Source organism: Nannobrachium achirus (genome assembly GCF_963921795.1).
Source record: "Nannobrachium achirus genome assembly, chromosome: 17".
NCBI lineage: Eukaryota > Metazoa > Chordata > Actinopteri > Myctophiformes > Myctophidae > Nannobrachium > Nannobrachium achirus.
Window position 1 is genome coordinate 9167598 of NC_137824.1, and position 20716 is coordinate 9188313.

The 20716-nt window shown below is 44.8% G+C and overlaps 1 protein-coding gene across 1 annotated transcript in view; it reads left to right on the top strand.

Moving 5' to 3' along the window:
• Positions 1-15891: 15891 nt before the first annotated feature.
• The window catches only part of LOC308302234 (uncharacterized protein), a gene marked incomplete at its 3' end in the record, with an annotated part of 29254 nt that continues 24429 nt past the window's right edge, over positions 15892-20716 (top strand). Inside the window, exons 1-2 of the mRNA XM_080746492.1 lie at positions 15892-16129; positions 19038-19127. Of these exons, the coding sequence (XP_080602618.1) occupies positions 16034-16129; positions 19038-19127 (186 nt within the window). The 5' untranslated portion in view covers positions 15892-16033. The remainder of the gene's footprint in view (positions 16130-19037; positions 19128-20716) is intronic.

The window sequence follows — 20716 nt, forward strand, 5'->3', positions numbered from 1 at the left end:
TGGCTTCACTAGGCTACACTAGACTGGATCCGGCTGGAATAGGCCAGACCAGGGTGCACCAGACTCCAGCAGTCTCCAGCAGTCTGCTCAAGGCTCCCGCCAGTCCTGTAGCTCCTTGTTGATGGGATTATCCACTGTGTACACGGGCAATAGTTTCTACATGCCTTTGTGTACACGGCCAATAGTTTTACATGAACATGCCTAGGCTATAGTAGATTACTGCCCTGTATAGCCTACCAGAGCCCAGCACAGCCCACCAGAGCCTGATAGAGTCCAGCACAGCCCAGCACATCCAAGTCCAGCACATTGGGAGAATAGATTAGGGAAGTGGAGAAGTTAGATGGCTTCACTAGGCTACAGTAGGCTGGATCCGGCTGGAATAGGCCAGACCAGGGTGCACAGGACTGCACCAGACTCCAGCAGTGTCCACCGGGCTGCTCAAGGCTCCCGCCAGTCCCTTAGCTCCTCGTTGATGGGATTATCCACTGTGTACACGGGCAATAGTTTCTACATGCCTTTGTGTACACGGCCAATAGTTTTACATGAACATGTCTAGGCTATAGTAGATTACTGCCCTGTATAGCCTACCAGAGCCCAGCACAGCCCACCAGAGCCCAGTAAAGCCCACCAGAGCCCAATAGTCCAGCACAGCCCAGCACATCCAAGTCCAGCACAGTGGGAGAATAGATTAGGGAAGTGGAGAGGTTAGATGGCTTCACTAGGCTACACTAGGCTGGATCCGGCTGGAATAGGCCAGACCAGGGTGCACCAGACTCCAGCAGTCTCCAGCAGTCTGCTCAAGGCTCCCACCAGTCCTGTAGCTCCTCGTTGATGGGATTATCCACTGTGTACACGGGCAATAGTTTCTACATGCCTTTGTGTACACGGCCAATAGTTTTATATGAACATGCCTAGGCTATAGTACAGTACTGCCCTGTATAGCCTACCAGAGCCCAGCACAGCCCACCAGATCCCAAAACAGCCCACCAGAGCCTGATAGAGTCCAGCACAGCCCAGCTTATCCAAGTCCAGCACAGTGGGAGAATAGATTAGGGAAGTGGAGAGGTTAGATGGCTTCACTAGGCTACACTAGACTGGATCCGGCTGGAATAGGCCAGACCAGGGTGCACCAGACTCCAGCAGTCTCCAGCAGTCTGCTCAAGGCTCCCGCCAGTCCTGTAGCTCCTTGTTGATGGGATTATCCACTGTGTACACGGGCAATAGTTTCTACATGCCTTTGTGTACACGGCCAATAGTTTTACATGAACATGCCTAGGCTATAGTAGATTACTGCCCTGTATAGCCTACCAGAGCCCAAAACAGCCCACCAGAGCCTGATAGAGTCCAGCACAGCCCAGCACATCCAAGTCCAGCACAGTGGGAGAATAGATTAGGGAAGTGGAGAAGTTAGATGGCTTTACTAGGCTACAGTAGGCTGGATCCGGCTGGAATAGGCCAGACCAGGGTGCACAGGACTGCACCAGACTCCAGCAGTCTGCTCAAGGCTCCCGCCAGTCCTGTAGCTCCTCGTTGATGGGATTATCCACTGTGTACACAGGCAATAGTTTCTACATGCCTTAGTGTACACGGCCAATAGTTTTACAAGAACATGTCTAGGCTAGTACAGTACTGCCCTGTATAGCCTACCAGAGCCCAGCACAGCCCACCAGAGCCCAAAACAGCCCACCAGAGCCTTTGTGACAGGTGATAGATTTAGAGCTACAAATTATGGTATGGAACTGCCGATGGAATTAGATCTACAAATCATGGGGATGCGACTAGTTTTAGAATTAGATCTACAAATCATGTGGATGTGACAGGTGATAGATTTAGAGCTTCAAATTATGGTATGGATTAGATCTACAAATCATGTGGATGTGAATGGTTTTAGAATTAGATCTACAAATCATGTGGATGTGACTGGTTTTAGAATTAGATCTACAAATCATGTGGATGTGACAGGTGATGGATTTAGAGCTACAAATTATGGTATGGAACTGCCGATGGAATTAGATCTACAAATCATGGGGATGTGAATGGTTTTAGAATTAGATCTACAAATCATGTGGATGTGACTGGTTTTAGAATTAGATCTACAAATCATGTGGATGTGACAGGTGATGGATTTAGAGCTACAAATTATGGTATGGAACTGCCGATGGAATTAGGTCTACAAATCATGGGGATGCGACTAGTTTTAGAATTAGATCTACAAATCATGTGGATGTGACAGGTGATAGATTTAGAGCTACAAATTATGGTATGGATTAGATCTACAAATCATGTGGATGTGAATGGTTTTAGAATTAGATCTACAAATCATGTGGATGTGACTGGTTTTAGAATTAGATCTACAAATCATGTGGATGTGACAGGTGATGGATTTAGAGCTACAAATCATGGTATGGAACTGCTGATGGAATTAGATCTACAAATCATGGGGATGGGACTGGTTTTGGAATTAGATATACAAATCATAGAAATGAACTGTCTGTAAAGTTAGATCTACAAATCACGGAGATGGGATAGTCTATCAAATTAGACAGTAATTTTTTCCATTCAGTAATGCTGGCTGTGTACACATGTCCACTTCCAATAGTTTTGGAAAATAGCCTGCCACCCTGTGGAATTATGCTTGAACTGCAGAAAAGGACCCTAAATTAAAAAAAAAGAAACAAAAATCATCCGTGGGACTGATGGGCGAGCAAGTGGTGTCCACACGCAGAGGGGGCCCCGGAGGACATTTTGAGTCCACCCGGTGAATTTTCACGCCCCCACAGTCCGCACAGTGGGGCCCGGAAATTTGGCTGTGTACACCGGCAATAGCTGATTGACTTCAGAGACACCAAAAACAATAGGGGTAATAATAATAATAATAATAATAACTTTAGTTGCGCAACAATCACATACAGAAGTTAACTTAGAGTCCTTAGTGTTTCATTAGCAATAGTGTGTGACAAAACAGCTTGCCGTGGCAACAGAGGAACGTGCAGTGACAAGTTGCAAGTTGAACAAGGCTTGCTGGCCAGCTCTTGGAGGCTGGTGAAACGGGTGAAAAAATAGCTAAGGCCGCCCCTGCACCGCCCATGCACAGAGAGGTTGATTGATTGTAAATGGAGGCGAAGCGCTTCGCTTCCCGACGCAAAATTAACACAGTGACAGGGACAATAGGACTACAGTGGGTAACACAGAATTAATAAGCTTCTTTCAAACTAGCCTACAACAACAAGTAAGTTTACCAGCTCAGCAGCGTTTGTTCGGTTTGCTGCCTGTACCAGCGCAAGTGAGTGCAGTGCTGTGGTGAGCTCTGCCCAGTCTGACGTGCGCTGCAAGTGCATCAAAGAAATGACACATCAGAGAGAAATTAGTATTAATTTGGTGTCGGACCTTGTCGTCCTGCTTTAGGAGGACCGGGCTGTGTACTTTTTGCCCCGTGCAAGGCTCCAATGAGTTAGCCTCGCAAGCCATCCCGAGTTACGTCATCACCAATGTGCTTCCTTTCTCGGTCTGGTGTCCCTCCCATCGAGTCTCTTTATTAGAATTTAGTTCTCAATTTCCAATCAAAAGGCTGCATTTCGAGCGAACCCGCCTCCCACCGCTCCTGATTGGTCGAGCGGCTGCTACAGCTCTCGCATTTTGACAACAAACATGGCGGACCCCATGTCCGATGCGAGTTCACAAATCGCAAATAAAAGCTGCAGTAAGCGAAGTTTTATCTGAAATCAACGGCATCTCATAACTTAAAAACGAACAACACTTTGCACCTTTGGAATTTCTGTCTGGAAAAGACGTATTTGATGTTCTCCCGAGGATGTTTTGATGCGCTGATAACTACTGACTGGACCTGTCAGTCAAAGTATAGTAACTACGTCATTGCGTAATGCATTGTCTACGGAGGACTCCCAGACTCTCCCCTGGGAGAGTCTGGCTGTTGCGAGGCTACCAATGAGTAAGAATTACCCTAATTAAAGTGAAACTGGATTTGACGATTTCCTATTTTTTAAATCGTCCAAAGGAAAAACCCGGATTTCGATTAAAAATCGATTAATCGAAAAACCCTATTAATGTGACGTTCATTATAATATGTCCGATAAATTGATTGATTGGCCGGTAAAATATAATCCTGCCGGCCAAGGTGGCTGGCCCCAAAAATGCCTAGCGGAAACCCTGATATGGGCATGTCAGATTCAGAACATGCCCATATATGGGCATTCCCAGATATGCCCTTAATATTGATGACACCGGGACAGGGATCTCCATAATGGGCATAGAACGACAATGACGTAATTCATTTGCAAGTGTGATCTGGGAATGCCCATATATGGGCATGTTCTGACATCACATTGTCGACTATATATGGGCATAAAATATATGGGCATAAAAGGGACATGAAGCCAGAGTGTGATGTCAGAGCAGCAAACCCATTCTGTTAACAGTGGTTCCCCTACATCACAGTGACATCAGAGCATGATGTCAGAGTGATGTCACAGTGACAAGGGAACCAATAGACTGTAACAATGTGTACTGACTGACTGAAGGGAGGACTGACACAGACAGACGGACACAGACGGAGACAAGCTGCAACATTTCTCTTGGTATACTGCGACCTTCGGTCGCAATTAAAGGTTTTCATTTTATCATGTATTTTTTAACTTAATTCTTATTTGCAGTGTGTCACATGCACAACTATTCACAGGGTCAACCTTTTTATCATCATATTCCATAGTCCATATGACCATATCATTCTTCCGTGGTGTAATTCTTCTGTGTTGTGTAATCAGTCAATTTCTCCAATTTTTCAAGAAACGGCTCCTCCTGTACCCTGAGTCTATGTGTAAATATCTCCATAATGGAAGGAGAGGAACGCCTGCACACTGTTTATATGCTCCAAAAAACATACTTTTATTTCAACGTTTCGACTTTACGTCTTCATTGCCTGATGTCTCCATGTGTGTTTTCGTGCGTCAAGTTCCCTAGATATAATACCACACTTGTCTTTGGTATTTCATATTTCAATATCTCTTTTATTACTGACTACACTTCTTAGATATTACTTTTTTAATTTTCCAAAACAATTATTACAAATAAATGAAATTGAAAAAACATGTCCTGCTCACATATTAGAACTTAAGGGCAGAACGAGTCACCAAAACCAAGGACAGGTGTTTTTAATGAATCTATCATGGTTAAAATGGAGTTATAGGAGTCTGATGAAAATGCATATCAAATATCTAAATACTGAATCAAGCAACTTCGGTGCTCCTAAAAGCCTGAGTATAAAATGACCAAAAGTTTTTATTTTTGAAAGTGAAATATCCCTTTAGTAAATATCCTTTTATTCTCTAAATAGTTTTTATCCCACAATTTTGTAACCCATTTTTTCTCCCAGTGCCAATTGCCTAAACTATGTAATCCTGGGTTCTGCTCTCCCTCTGCCGTGCCTGGGGACTGACCTCATGCTTCCTTCAATGCATGAGTACTCCAAGTTGTTTCTTTTCACCTGACGGGGGATTTTCCCCGGTATGGACATAGCGCGTGGAAGGAACACGTTATTCCAACCAGTTCCTTTCCCCTCCATCAGGCAGGGTAGGCATTATTTTGGCCAGGATATTGAGACCAGGATTACTGCATGTTTTTGTGAGGGTATCTACCCTAGGAGAAACGGGGAGAACATGCTAACTCCACACAGAAAGGCCCTTTCACCAACCCCACCTAGGGTGTGGGCACTGATGACACGTAGGAGAGAACACTCCCCCAGCACCCACAGCGTCCCCCGGCGGGAATCGAACCCAGGACCCATAGCTGTGAGGCGAAGCGCTACCAACTAGGCCACCGTGCTCCCGTGATGAAATATCCCTATAGTATAAGTTAAATATGTGAGTATACTTTCTCCACCAGTGAAGGACACTAACCTTGGGGGTCTCTATAGTATAAGTTAAACATGTGAATATATTTTCTCCACCAGTGAAGGACACTAACCTTGGGGGTCTCTCGGGGGCGGGGCGGTGCCAGGGCCCCGCCCACAGGCTCCAGGGTGACGGAGGTTCTGCTGGTGCACAGGCCCATGGTGACCACAGCGCCACCCGCTGGCTCATCAGGTCCATTGTTTGGTCGATGGCGAATGACAGAAATAAAAGGGATGGACATGGTTATAGGGATGATGGGACGATAATCCATACTATCTTCTTCTTTCGTGTATCATCGTCCTCGATGATTGGTTGGCGACATTTTATTATATAGTTTCAATGTTTGACAGCACAATTATCAGTGTATTTTGGATTCATGTCAATTTGTGTTTTCAGATATTTAACCACTTGAACCATCAATACTTAATAAACTTGACCTTTCACTCTGTACTTAGACCGCTCTTTTTCCCCTCTACACCAAACCTCTTTCCCGAAAATAGCCGATCTACAAGCTCACAATGCCTCGCGCGTGAGCTTGTAGATCTGCTATTTTTGGCTAAAGTTATCAGAATTTGGGCGTTATGGTTCAAGTGGTTAATATGAAAAAGGAGAAAAAAAGGTTTCTATCACTCAAATATTTGGAGGATCCCCTGTAGTTACTCCGAGGAGGACCCCCTATGGGTCCCGGACCCCCTGTTGAAGATCCCTGCTTTAACTATTAAAAAATAGCAGATCTACAAGTGCCGTGCTGCAAGCTTGTAGATCAAACTTCTAATACTTCAATCAATCAATCAAACTTCAGTTGTGTGGGAAAAACTCCAGTAAAAGTAATAGTACCTCAAAAGTGTACTCAAGTACAGAACTTGCGTAAATCCTACTCAGTAGAACTAAGTATGCGTGGTTGCTTCCCAGCACTGGGAGGAAGATCACTGAGGAGGAAGATGATGGTCAGACGGACTGGAACCTGCAGCCGTCCTGTAGTCTCTCTGTGAGATGGATGACCATCCTAGCTACACACACACACACACACACACACACACACACACACACACACACACACACACACACACACACACACACACACACACACACACACACACACACACACACTGTGAGATGGCCAACCATCTTGCTCTGCAGGCACGTGCACACATATCAAAGGGGGCTTGAGCCCCTGCCCTTTTATCCGCCTGTACGAAGTGCCCCTCTCTCCAGACCATGAATGCAGTTTTTACTATAGTGAAAGAAATGCAAATGCCCCTCTTTCCATGCCATACCTGAAGGCAGCAATGCAGCATTCAAGAGAATTGCCTTGTCCAAACTCTCCTGAAATTGAACACAGCATCATACAGTATGTGCCCTCTCTGTCTAGAAATCAAGCATAAAAAATAGCCGCGCTGCAACGTGTTGTGAGCTTGGAGGTCTGCTATTTTCAATATTTTCACCAAAAGGCCCTTACAGAAATGTCAGCCCCTGCCTCTCTAACATTCTCTGCACGTCCCTGTATTTCTGTGTTGAGATGGGGCACGCGCGCGCGCACACACACACACACACACACACACACACACACACACACACGCACACACACACACACACACACACACACACACACACACACACACACACATATGCACGCACACACACACTAAATAAAAACAAGAAATAGAGTTTTCCACTATTGATAAGAACATCTTATTTGTCAGAATTAATGTAAACAACAGGGGCGTACTGTCAGACTTTAAATATTTTTGACCTGATTCTATACATTTTACTAAATCCTTCTTCTTTAATCAGTAATTCTCAAACTTTTTCTTGTCACGGACCCCCAGAGATTACAGATATATTAAAGATATATTCAAAGATTTGCTAAAAAATCACTTATGCTCGGTTACAAAAAGCTTGGAATTCAAAATGTACTTGAGCAAAAGTATGAAAGTATTGGCATCAAAATATACCAAAGTACCAAATTTAAGCTAACCTAACCCTAAAGTACAAAATGTTTGAAAATAGCAGATCTACAACTAAGCTCACAAGGTTGAGCTTAGTTGTAGAAAGTACAGAAAACTGGAAATACTCAAGTAAAGTACCTCAGAATTCTTTTTTCTGCAGCTCCGATGCTTCCTCTCTGCTCTGTGCTCACAGTGTTCAGAGTGAGTCACAAACACTTAGTCGGACACTTACTGTCAGCGCCAGGGACGTGCAGAGAATGTCAGAGAGGCAGGGGCTGACATTTCTAAAGGGGCCTTTTGGTGAAAATATCAGACCTCCAAGCTCACAGCGTGTCGCGCTGCGACGCGTTGTGAGCTTGAAGGTCTGCTATTTTTGGTACTTCATACCACACTAAACTAACCATAATCATGTCAATACTGGAGATGTGGCGTAACGGCATTGATTTCTACACAGAGAGGGCAACTCTTTCAACATAAGATGCTGCATTCAAGTTCAGGAGAGTTTGGACAAGTCTCTTGAATGCTGCCTTCGGGTATGGCATGGAAAGGGGGCATTTGCATTTCTTTCACCATAGTGAAAACTGCATTCATGGTCTGGAGAGGGCACTTTTTACAGACGGGTAAAAGGGCAGGGGATCAAGCCCCCTTTGATGACTATGTGTGCACGTGCCTGGTCCGTGCAGCCTGCACGCACAAACGCATCATAAGCCCGGCCTACAGCCTGGGTCTTAACAGGGGGTCCAGGACCCCTGGAGTTACTGCAGGGGGGTGCCGCCGAATCTTGTGTGTCAGGAAATTCGGGAGTGAATTTAGGCTGCTCAACAGCGCCACTTGAAGAGTGGTCACCCAGCAGTATTGCAGCTGTTGAGGCCTTTATTTTAATGGTCCATTTCACACTGATAACTGATAAGAACCAGTATGCGTGTACAGGTCGGCACCAAATTAATCTGTGTTGTTGCTGAAAGAACCCCTATAAAATGTTACATGAAAGCACAGATCTATAACATCCCATCCAGTTCAATCCACTTTACTTATATAGCACATTTTACAACCAAAGTTAACAAAGTGCTGTACAGAAGAAAAGGCTAAAATACACTATAAGGCTAAAATACAAGATGTTACGTGCATATAACATGTGTCACATGGATTGACATAATATCACATTAATCCACCAAACATGATGTTCAGAGTTAGGTATAAAATGTGCATACAATATGATGTGATGTTGGATGTGAACCCTAGGGGGCGACGGACAGGCGGCCCTGCTCTGTTTATTTTCTCCACAGAAGGTTTTAGCACCTCTGCATTGTCCTCTCTGATTCAGCTGCTGGACGAGAGTCCTTCACTTTGACCTAGAGAGAGAGAGAGAGAGAGAGAGAGAGAGAGAGAGAGAGAGAGAGAGCAGTCTGTTTGTGGCAGTTACTTGGGAAGGTTTTTATAGTAACTCTCACCGAATACTCGAACACCCATGACCGAAAAACTGTACCAACATAATACAAATACAACAACAACGCGCGTGCGCGCGCACACACACACACACACACACACACACACACACACACACACACACACACACACACACACACACACACACACACACACACACACACACACACACACACACACACACACACACACACACACAATCTGTCTGTCTGTTTTCCAGACGTTTCAACCTCTACAAAGTGTAGACAGAGAAGACGAGATTTAAAGTTTATCCAGACAGATGGAAAGAAAGAAATAAAGTCTGACAAGTATTATAGTCTGGTTGCCCTATATATAGTTTAATTTGGAGATGACATCATGGACCACACGAGATTGCCACAATATGTCCATATATGGGCATTCCAAGATATGGGATTAATATGACATCGGGGATCTCCATATATGAGCATATGAGTGATGTGATGGTAAGCTATAAGCTTCAGGTCCTGATGCCTTCGGCGGGTAATGCCACTGTTTTATATGGTGCTCATTGTGTACCGTATGACATCAGAACCCGTCATCAGCTGTGTACTGTGTGATGTCATCCTGATGTCAGCAGCTACAGTAGATGTCTCCATATATGGGCCGAACCCGTCATCAGCTGTATACTGATGTCATCCTGATGTCAGCAGCTAGATGTATCGATAAGGGCCATCTCCATTTATGGAGTCATAGGTCATCCATATCCAAATATGGAGCTTGTAAGAATTAGCGAGATGTGTCGGGTATCTTCACATATGGGGTTTCAACATTCCAATGTGTAACCATGGCAACCTGTCAACTGCCACGTATGATGTGAGAGCTTTATTTGTATTCTAGATAAACAATCCAGACTATAATAAATACGATTGAGTTCAATGGAGAAGTGGTCGAGCTTCACGTGACATTCAATAGGCAACCACACTCGCATTTTTCAAAATTACATTCTTTCTATAGTTGACCTTGTACCAGTGACCTGTACTGTCATGAAACTCTACCTTTTCCTATGCAAACTGACAATAAAGTCTTCAATCAATCAACACACACAAACACACTGTGTCGGCCTGTGTGTGTGTGTGTGTGTGTGTGTGTGTGTGCGCGTGTGTGTGCGTGTGCGTGTGCGCCTGTGAGTCAGTGTGATGGTTGTGATAATGACTGACAGCGATCAGAGGAGAGCCCTCTTATCTCCGTGCCGTGACAGAGTTAAACACAGCAGCAGCTGTTTTATCAGATCCATCAATTCCCTCGTTACGGGAAAGAAGTCACACGTTTATAGAGCTCCCAACTCATTTACAATAACACACATGACACATGATCACACACAGGGGTGTCGCACCAAATTCTGGGCCATGGGCACAAGGATTCACTGTGGGCCCCCCGTGTGCTTTAACTATTGAAAAACAGCAGATATCAGCGCGGCACCGAGTGCCGTGCTGTGAGCTTGTAGATCTGCTATTTTTGAACATTTGTGAAAATGTGTGCAAGTCTTTGCATATTTCAAATCCTTCTAAGGTTTTTTGAAAAACCTATGTTTCTATGCAGTGGTGCTCAAACCTCATGTGAAGGACCCCCAAAATAATATGTATTTTGCCACGGACCCCCATCTCAATATATTTAGTTCCAGGGATCGCCCAGAAGCAAAATTTTAGTTAAATGTTCGCTTAAAAAATACATTCAAAGATTTACATGTGATGCGCGGAAGCGGGGATTGAACCCGGGACTCCCACTCGCCAGTCCAACGCACAACCAGTCGTGCTAATAGGGCTGAGCCCGATTAGCAGGGCTGTTGTCGCTGGTTCATGGCTGGTACTAACTGTGGGGGCTACAATCACCCCCCTGATCTTTGGAGTGCGCCCTCGTGCTTCACACTTCACGCCGCGGACCGCCGCACACAACGTGGACATGTCCCTCACGCGAGGATATCGCGCTCCTCATCCTGCCGACAACGCCAGATTGTAGGGATACGCGGAAGCGGGGATTGAACCCGGGACTCCCACTCGCCAGTCCAACGCACAACCAGTCGTGCTAATAGGGCTGAGCCCGATTAGCAGGGCTGTTGTTGCTGGTTCATGGCTGGTACTAACTGTGGGCGCTACACATGCATTTTCACGACTTTTCAAAAATAGCAGATCTACAAGCTAGCTTGTATATCTGCGATTTTTCAATAGCTAAATAATGAAGGCCCCTCCTTGTGACGCCCCTGATCATACAGCATCCCCACAACCTGTCACTTTACATCCAGAAACCAAAGATTCAGAACAGATATGAAGTAGGACTTTAGTCCCTTCAGCCACTCCTGCTTGGGTCCCCAAATGATACACTATACTGTATGTATATAATTGTGGGCTCGTTGAAAGGTGAGACCAGCATGTTCTCCCAAATCTTTATAGACCAAGATTATTCTCCTCAAAAGAATGACAGGCAGTACATAGGCAGGGCCTTTAGCCAATGAGGGAGCAGCGTTCTTGGTGACATCACCACCAACAAGTGTGACCTGATATAAATAACAACACCCACATACATCTTTTGTTCTCCCAAATCTTTATATGGGGATCTGAGGAATTGTAGGGGTAGTAATGTTGGAGTGCCCGTTGGGCAGATCTTTATGCCCATATATTTTGGAGTGCCCGTTGGGCAGATCTTTATGCCCATATATTTTGGAGTGCCCGTTGGGCAGATCTTTATGCCCATATATTTTGGAGTGCCTGTTGGGCAGATCTTTATGCCCATATATTTTGGAGTGCCTGTTGGGCAGATCTTTATGCCCATATATTTTGGAGTGCCCGTTGGGCAGATCTTTGTGCCCATATAGGCCTACATGGTGTTCCATGCGAGCCCACACTGTTTCAAAGGAACAGTATTTCTAGTATAGGTGTTGACGTGCGTCTCCACTGGCCAATGAGGAGTTGATGTGCAGCTCCACTGGCCAATGAGGTGCGAGGACGTCCTGACCTTTAACCCCCAGACAGGAAGCTGTGAACGTGGAGATGAAGAAACTCAGCAACACACACAAAACCAACGTTCTCCTGGAGGCGAGTTTAGAAACTCTAGGCTTGCTAAGGGAAACCACGCCCCGCACTCATTTTTGAAGCTTGTGATTGGCTGAACCGGAGGTTGGGAGCGCTCCGTTGTAGTCACTTGGACCGCGTGAGGTGCACCAAAACCCAATTATCATTGCGTTTATCGTGCGCTTGCCCAGGCCTTACGGCCTGGGCATAAATAGAACGATTGCATTCACCACGGCTTCGTAACTCGCGCGGCCGGCTCTTCGCGGGCACTCGCGCCTGCGGCGCTCGGGCGCGAAGAGCAGGACCAAGGTCCGCTGGCCTTCGCGCCGCTTGCAATGTCGTGGACAATAACTGAAAACGAGCGCTCCTTCCCTTAGCAAGCCTAGAGTTTCTAAACTCGCCTCCTGGAGAGACACCGCAGGTGTGTGTGTGTGTGTGTGTGTGTGTGTGTGTGTGTGTGCGTGCGTGCGTGCGTGCGTGCGTGCGTGCGTGCGTGCGTTCGTGCGTGCGTGCGTGCGTGCGTGCGTGCGTGTGTAAAAAAGCAGTACTAGAGGTCCTAGTAGGAGATGAAACCAGCAGTACTAGAGGTCCTGGCAGGAGATAAAAGCAGCAGTACTATAGAGGGTCCTCAATGTTTTCAGGCCAAGGACCCCTTAGTCGAGAAAGATATGAAGCAGGGACCCCCACAACCTGTTCATAGATTCCATATAGTTTCATTTTTTGACAGCACAATCATCAGTGTATTTTGGATTCATGTCAATTTGTGATTTCTGATATTTAACCACTTGAACCGTCAATACTTACTTAACTTGACCTTTCACTCTGTACTTGGTCTGCCCTTTTTCCCCTCCACACCAATCCTCTTTGCCGGAAATAGACGATCTACAAGCTCACAACGCCTCGCAGCATGAGGCGTTGTGAGCTTGTAGATCTGCTATTTTGTCTAACGTTCTCAGGATATGGACACTATAGGGTTCAAATGCATGCATATAAACAAGGAGAAAAAAGTTTCTATCACACAAAGATTTGGAGGACCCCCTGTAGTAACTCTGAGGACCCCCTAGGGGTCCCAGACCCCCTGTTGTAGACCCTTGGTCTAGTTGGTTTCTTGTTAAGGATGTTATCACTGCGACAGGAAACACATTAACCACAGTCACTGATGTCATCACTGTGACAGGAAACGCATCACCCACAGCTGCAACAGACTGAGGTAGCTGCTACCCAGCATGCCTGGCGGGCGCGTTGGCATGGTCTTCACCTCCGGAACATCGCCCGTCTACGCCCCTCCCTGACTTTCTCCGCTGCTGAAACCCTCATCCACGCATTCATCTCCTCCCGACTAGACTACTGTAACGGCATACTTCATGGCATCACCTCCAAAACCCTAAATAAACTTCAATATGTCCAAAACTCAGCCGCTCGCCTCCTCACCAGCACCCGCTCCAGAGGGTAACCGGTCTTCTCGCCAAAAATCCAACTCGCCAAATTGTCCACACTCATTGGGCAGGCTTGTCAATGCTCCTGGATTTGCCAGGATGATTGGCAATTACATCTACTATGTTAAATATTTTCTGGGGGAGGACCCCCAGATGAGAAGTCATTATTAAGGATGTCTTACTTTGCTTCTGTCACCAAATCTGTACACCTACATTTGGCATTTTAAGGCTGAAATTGTACCCATGCTAGTAAAGCAAGCCTGATAAAAGTATCAAACATGCACAAAATTCAACAGAACACAGGAAAATATATCTGTTAAGAAGTTTTGGGGGAAGGACCACCAGACCCCTGTTGGGGAGTTCCGTGCACCCCCTAAAAAATAAATCTCCTGGATTCTCCTGGACTGACAGTCCAATGTTGACAACCCTGCTCGTCCTAGCAAGTTGATTTGGCGAGTTGGAAATTTGGCGAGTGGACCTGTATTCCTCCAGAGACCACATCACACCTGTCCTCCATGACCTCCACTGGCTCCCCGTAAAACAACGTATAGCCTACACTTCAAACTACTCCTCACCACCTACAAGGCTCTGCACAACCTGGGGCGTGGGACCCCATCGCCGACGGTGTATGCTTAACAATTTTGACCGCTATATGGCAATTGCGTCATATAGCAGCCGTACTCGTCTGAGCTTAAAGTCCCTATTGTCGCTGTCGGGTAGAAACCTTTTAATGTTTGTTTGTTTTTTTCCCGTAGATGAAAGCCCTAATAATGACATATTGACCTTCACTTGATTCACTTGCTCCTGCAGGGGAAATAAGGTTTCAGCTTAACCTACTGTAGCTGATAGCGGCTCACAAGGGGCAGTTAGGGGTTTACAGTTTACAGTACAGTAGGTGTCTTGCTCTAGTACAGTGGTTCTCAACCTTTTCAGAATGCGACCCCCAAAATAATCATATTTTAACTGGAGACCTGCCTATCCTCCCGATCACTAAGAGTTGAGGCATTACATTTTGTATACCACGGTTCTATTGTGAAAATAGCAGATCTACATGCTCACATCGCCTCATGTTGGGTGGCGTTGTGAGCATGTAGAACGGCTATTTTCACGTTTCTGCCTCTAATATTTGATAATTTGACCAATGTTTAATTTAATCATTTTAGAATTGTCACATTATAAATGTGCAGATACCCTCTATACACTTTATGTTGGTTTGTTTACTGTTGAGAGAGAAAACAATGTTTCACATTAAGTAAGTGCAACTTCAGTTCCATCTATTTGTGTGCACAAAGCCTCAGGGTACTGAGGCTGATGAGAATCTGACAGGTTAGGGAACTTTCACGTACAATGGTGCCACCCTGTGGAACAGCCTGGACACTGCAGCCAAAAGGACTTTTAAACAGAAATCATGGCGGATGGAAAAGCTTCAAGTATTTAGGACTTTTCTGTTTGGGTGTATAATGGGCTGTCAAGGGTAAACCATCAACTATGTCAAGGCCAAGGGTTGGTATTGCAAACTCTAGATTAAAACATTACAAATAAAATCTGGAGTGTTTTGCAGTTTCCTTCTCCAGACAGACATTATTGGGGGGAATATAATAATCAGTGATAATTATCAAATTAAAGTATGAAATTACGTTTTAGAATGGGCTTACAGCCTACTACCTAGGCCTACATCATATGTTTGTGTAACAGATTAAACCTTTTCATATATTTCATAGATGGCTTCATAGACCTTTGTCATCAGTGTGTGTTGTGTAAATGTGTGTTTGTTTATTTATTTGTTTACACAGTATCTTTCCCATGTCGATGTGCATTTTCAGATATTTAATGTTTTAAAAGGTTTACAATTTCAATTCAAAGGAGCTTTATTGACATGAGAAAACATACGTTTACATTGCCAAAGCAATTATCACAAATACAAATACAACAAAAAATACATTTTTTACACAAAAAAAATAAGGTTTATGAATTGAGGCTATTTTATTATATCCAGTTGTTATCATTAAAAGCAGTTCTCCGTTTAGACCCCGCCCACTCCACATGACGACACGCCACGGAGCCGTTGTTTCCGTATCCGCTGCAGAGCGGATGTGCAGACGGACAAAGCAGAAAGGAGCCACGGAGCTCTGTGTTCCCGGCCAAACAAAGGCGCGATGCGACCAGACTAGAACAAAACAGCTCGACCCGCGAAGAGAAAGAACCAAACAAACACCTCGCTCGTGAGATTAAAGTCACTTTCATTCGCTTTTTATTTAAAAACCTCTGCAATGGCGTCGAATAAAGCTGCGACAGAAGGAGACGCAGCGAGGATGCGGCCTACACCAGCACTGCCACCCGGACGTGACGCAGCAGACGCCACCACGGTAAGATCTCGTTCCAGCGCTCTGTGGTACGATCGTGTCGCTCACGCAGATCTACAAACCATCGGCACCGTAGCGTCAGATCGCGGCGACGGCTTGTGGATCTGTTCTTTTCGGGACAAACCCTCGCGATAATGATTTTTTTCAACGCGAGCTAGTCGTCGTCGTAGCGTTCATACGTCATTACGTCGCGGACCGGTGACGCCGACCGTAGATCTACAAGCTGGCCGCGGGTGGCGGCGCGACGCGTCGTAGAGCTGTAGATCTGCGCCTTGTGTTTGTGGCGGGCGACTAGCTCCAGACAACGTTATTTCAAACATAATTGTTCTTTATTTACGCCAAAATGAGCAGACAATCAAATAAATACTCTTTATTATTAGTGTTAAGAGCTTTGCTTTAGTGGTTCTACCTGTTTATGCGCTTACATCATGTTACATGTTGCATCATGAAACTACTTTATACACACCAAAAAACACAGTGTTGTTGGGATGTTGGGATTTAAACTAGCTGTGTGTGTGTGTGTGTGTGTGTGTGTGTGTGTGTGTGTGTGTGTGTGTGTGTGTGTGTGTGTGTGTGTGTGTGTGTGTGTCTTGTTTTATAGATAATGATGATAATAAACTGTATTTATGGATCTTTCATGACAAGAAATGCAACTCAAAGTGCTTTGCAGATAACAAGAAGAAATGGTATACACGATTAACAATAAAACAGTAAAGAAAAGCAAAACAACACTAAAAACATCCAAAACTTCAATAAAGAACTCGACCATGAGAACAGAACATTGTCCAAACAATGCGGACACGAATAAGAATAAAAGCATACGATTTAAAATGCAGCTACAAAGCAAGAGTAAAGAAGTAGGTCTTGAGCTGTACTTTTGTATCCTTTTTTTTCTCCAAATGAAGTGATTTTTTGTCCTTTTGGGAGGTCTAAATTGATCCTTACAAGTATGTAACTCTGACAGTGTACACTGTACAAATGAAACCAAATGGACCCTTACGGGTCCATTTGTAGGCTACACAAAGTTAAGGGGATGCCTTGATATTTTACAGTTTGAGAACTACTGATTTAGACCAAAATGCAGGTTTAAACTAGAAGCAGTACTCTTCCGAGCACAGGTCTCCACCAGGCCAGGCGTCCTGGTGGTGCTACTGTATAATAGGCCTAGGCCAGTGTAAAAGGGGTGGCATATGTTCTTCACCTTAGACCTTTCATGGCAATCGGACGCTGCATGCATGATTTGAAGCATTGTGTTCCAAAAATGTGGTTTGCCTAAAGTCTACCTGCTGGTGGCGCTATAACAGGCCAATGTGAAAAGGGTAGCATTTGTTCCTTGACATAGTGGGAATATGTGTGGCAAATGTCACACTAATCGCAAGCTGCATTGATGATTTGAGGCATTTTGTTCAAAAACGGAGCAATCCTACAAATTTTGGAAGCCAATATTAGCCATTTGCATGATTTTTGGATAAAATCCCAAGGAATAATAGGAAAAATTGTGTTTTACATAAGTCGGCCTCCTGGTGGTGCTTTAAAAGGCTGATGTGAAAAATGCAGGGAAAGGGTTTTTCCTTGGCCTCTAGGGAGTGCGCTTACAAAGTTTGAAACTGATCGGTGGAGTTATAGGTAAAACCACAAATCGGCCTGTTATAGCGCCACCATGAGGTTGATTTCAAAAATTTGAAGTGGCATTTCTTCCTCGACCTAGTGGGAACGTGTGTGCGCGATTTCATGATAATTGCACTTTGCGTTTGGGATTTGAGGCATTTTGTTCAAAACGGCTCAATCCTACAAACTTTGGAAGCCAATCTTAGCCAATCAGGATGGAATATGCAAACATGGACAGATTCCTGTCGATCACATGACTGTCGAGATACTGCCTACCGATTTGTAGGATTTTTGGACAAAATCTGTAAGAGTAGTGCACAGAAATGTGTTTTGCGAACATCGGCCACTAGGTGGCGCTAGAAAAGGCCCATTTGAAAAATTTAGGGCAGAGGTTTTAGATTGGCATCCAGGGAATATGTGTGCTCACTTTGGCAGCGACCGGGCCAACGGCGACTGAGATTAGGTGCACACAAACTGCGAGGACACACGGACGCACGCACGCACGCACGGACGGATGGACACACGGACGGACGAAGGGGAAAACATACTCTCCCCCATGCCTTCGGCTGGTGGAGACAATGAATTATGCAATGCATCTCTGTTAACAAGGCTCCGTCATTGTATCACAATATAGACCTATACGATATCTCTGAAAAGGCGTATCGTGGAGACATTGTATCGTCGCAACGATATTTATCACCATAATGCCCACCCCTTCTTGCCCGGCACTCACTCTGAGAAACCCTGGTCTGAGGCATCTTACTAGTGTATAGGCATATTACTTTGTACTGTCCTTGCTTACTGTACATCGCTCTGGATTAATAAGGAATTGCATTCTTATAGCACTTTTCCAAGTGCTAAAAGTAATTTACAATGGTTCATTCATTTATACATTGGGAAGAATTATAACAATTAAGAGCGTCTGCTAAAGGCCTAAATTCTAAATTGTGTATTGTTTAGGCCCTTGAACCGGAACCTGCTATAATGAGGTGGCCGCCGCGCAAGAAGGACCGGGTAAGACATTTTAACCCCAGCATCCATATTCTGGCAGGGAAATTAGACTAAACTAGTAGATCTACAAGTTCACATTCACGTTGTGTGATGCATTGTGAGATTTCTACAACATTGGACTCCAAAAGCCTGCTACAGGCTGGTCTGTAGTGCTAGTAACCTTTTAGTTCAACTAAAAGGATGGATTATGGACAACCAATTTTATGCTTGTTTTGGTTGTACCCTGTTGGTAATGTTTATATGTGCTCAGACCAGAAACCCTGGTCTAATACTGTGTGTTTTGTTCCATCAGGGTGCAGCTGCAAAGACCTCCGCCTCCCCTGAACCCTCCTCGCCTGTAGAGACGCCCACCGATCTATCATCCCCACACTCTGTCCGCCAGGTTGGTTTTCTTGTCCCAATTAAGCCTGGAATTATTTTATGCTTTAGCTGTTAGGGTTTAGGTTAGGGTTAGGAGACACCTCTATTTAGAATAATGGAAGTCAATCTTCTGAATGGAGGTGTTTCTGAATAGAGGAGTGTAAGGGTCGATTCACACTGTAATAAGGAGCCTAACTCATTTCGGTTCGGCACTGTCCAAACCCAAATATGGGTCGTCGCCCCCGGTTCGGGGGGGCGTCAACCGACTAAACTCGGCTCCACGGTGCTGCCGAAATGTTGAACTTGTGACCTCCCGACTTGTGACCTCCCGACTTAATTTCGGTACTCAGCGGTGTCTTCTCATTCATTCAGCCCGGCTTCAAGTTCATTTTCTCGGCTATGAAGCCAAGGAAACAGCGGTAATTTGGGAGGGAGACACGCCGACTTCCAAAAGCTTGTGTGGCCGTGATTTGAGCGTCGCATAGCGGATACATTGTCAGCTGGTTCTCACTCTGGCTGGAGAGTGGAGGCCCTGCAACGCTCATTTCTCGGCCACAAACGTTTTCATGCCACAGACCTCCAATATTTACATGCGACTTCGGCACTAGCCGTTAAGAAAGTATGAACTCCCCCCGAACCTAAATAATTCCGGGTCAGGGAACCGAAATTAGTTAGGCTCCTTATTAGAGTGTGAAACGCCCCTAACCCTGTTGAAAAATAGCAGATATACAAGCTCGCAGCGCCGCGCTGCGAGCTTGTATATCTGCTATTTTTTCAATAGCTAAAGCATAAAATAATGGTTAAAGATGTTAAAATCTAACACAACACAGATTTGCATTCCCGCCGGTCTAAATTGCTTAAATGAACACTGAGGATTGTACTGTGGTACTGCACTTTCTCTATTTAATTTTCCCCTGCCACAAATTTAGAAGATGTTATTTGGATATCTGGTTATTTAGACACATGGGAGTTTCATTGTTTAGCTGGTATTCTGTGGTTTTAATAGCCTTAACTTGCAACTCAAACTATTTAGTTGTAATATATTGAATCTTGAGTTACAACACGAACCATTGCCAGCCCATACATCCAAACAGAAAAGTCCTGTCTGATTGTATTACATGACGTTAAACTCAACCAACTTTGCGGCTGTATGGAAAGCTTGAAGTATCCTCTTTCTATCTGCAAAGTGTTTGTTTCATAAAAATCCATCGTAGACATGTTATGAGATACTTTCTGTCAATACATTCTTGTTTGCATTTTTGTGTTGGGGTTTGGAAGCACTCGTGGGAAATCACTCGATGGTCCTGCGTACCACCTTTTTTCAAAATGTCACACAATGCAGGAGGTTGCGTTATTTAAAACGTGTTTTTCCAAACTCCAACACACAGAAAAATAATCACCTGCATGGAATCTATTGACAGTAAGTTGCTCATAGCATGTCTACGGTGGATTCTTATGAAACAAGCACTTTGCAGATAGAGAGAGGATAAGCTTTCTGTACAGCAGCAATATTGGTGAGTTTAACGTTGTTAAACTTAAAATACAATCAGATAGGACTTTTCTGTTTGGATGTATGGGCTGTCAGTGGTCGGTGTTGCAATTATAATTGAG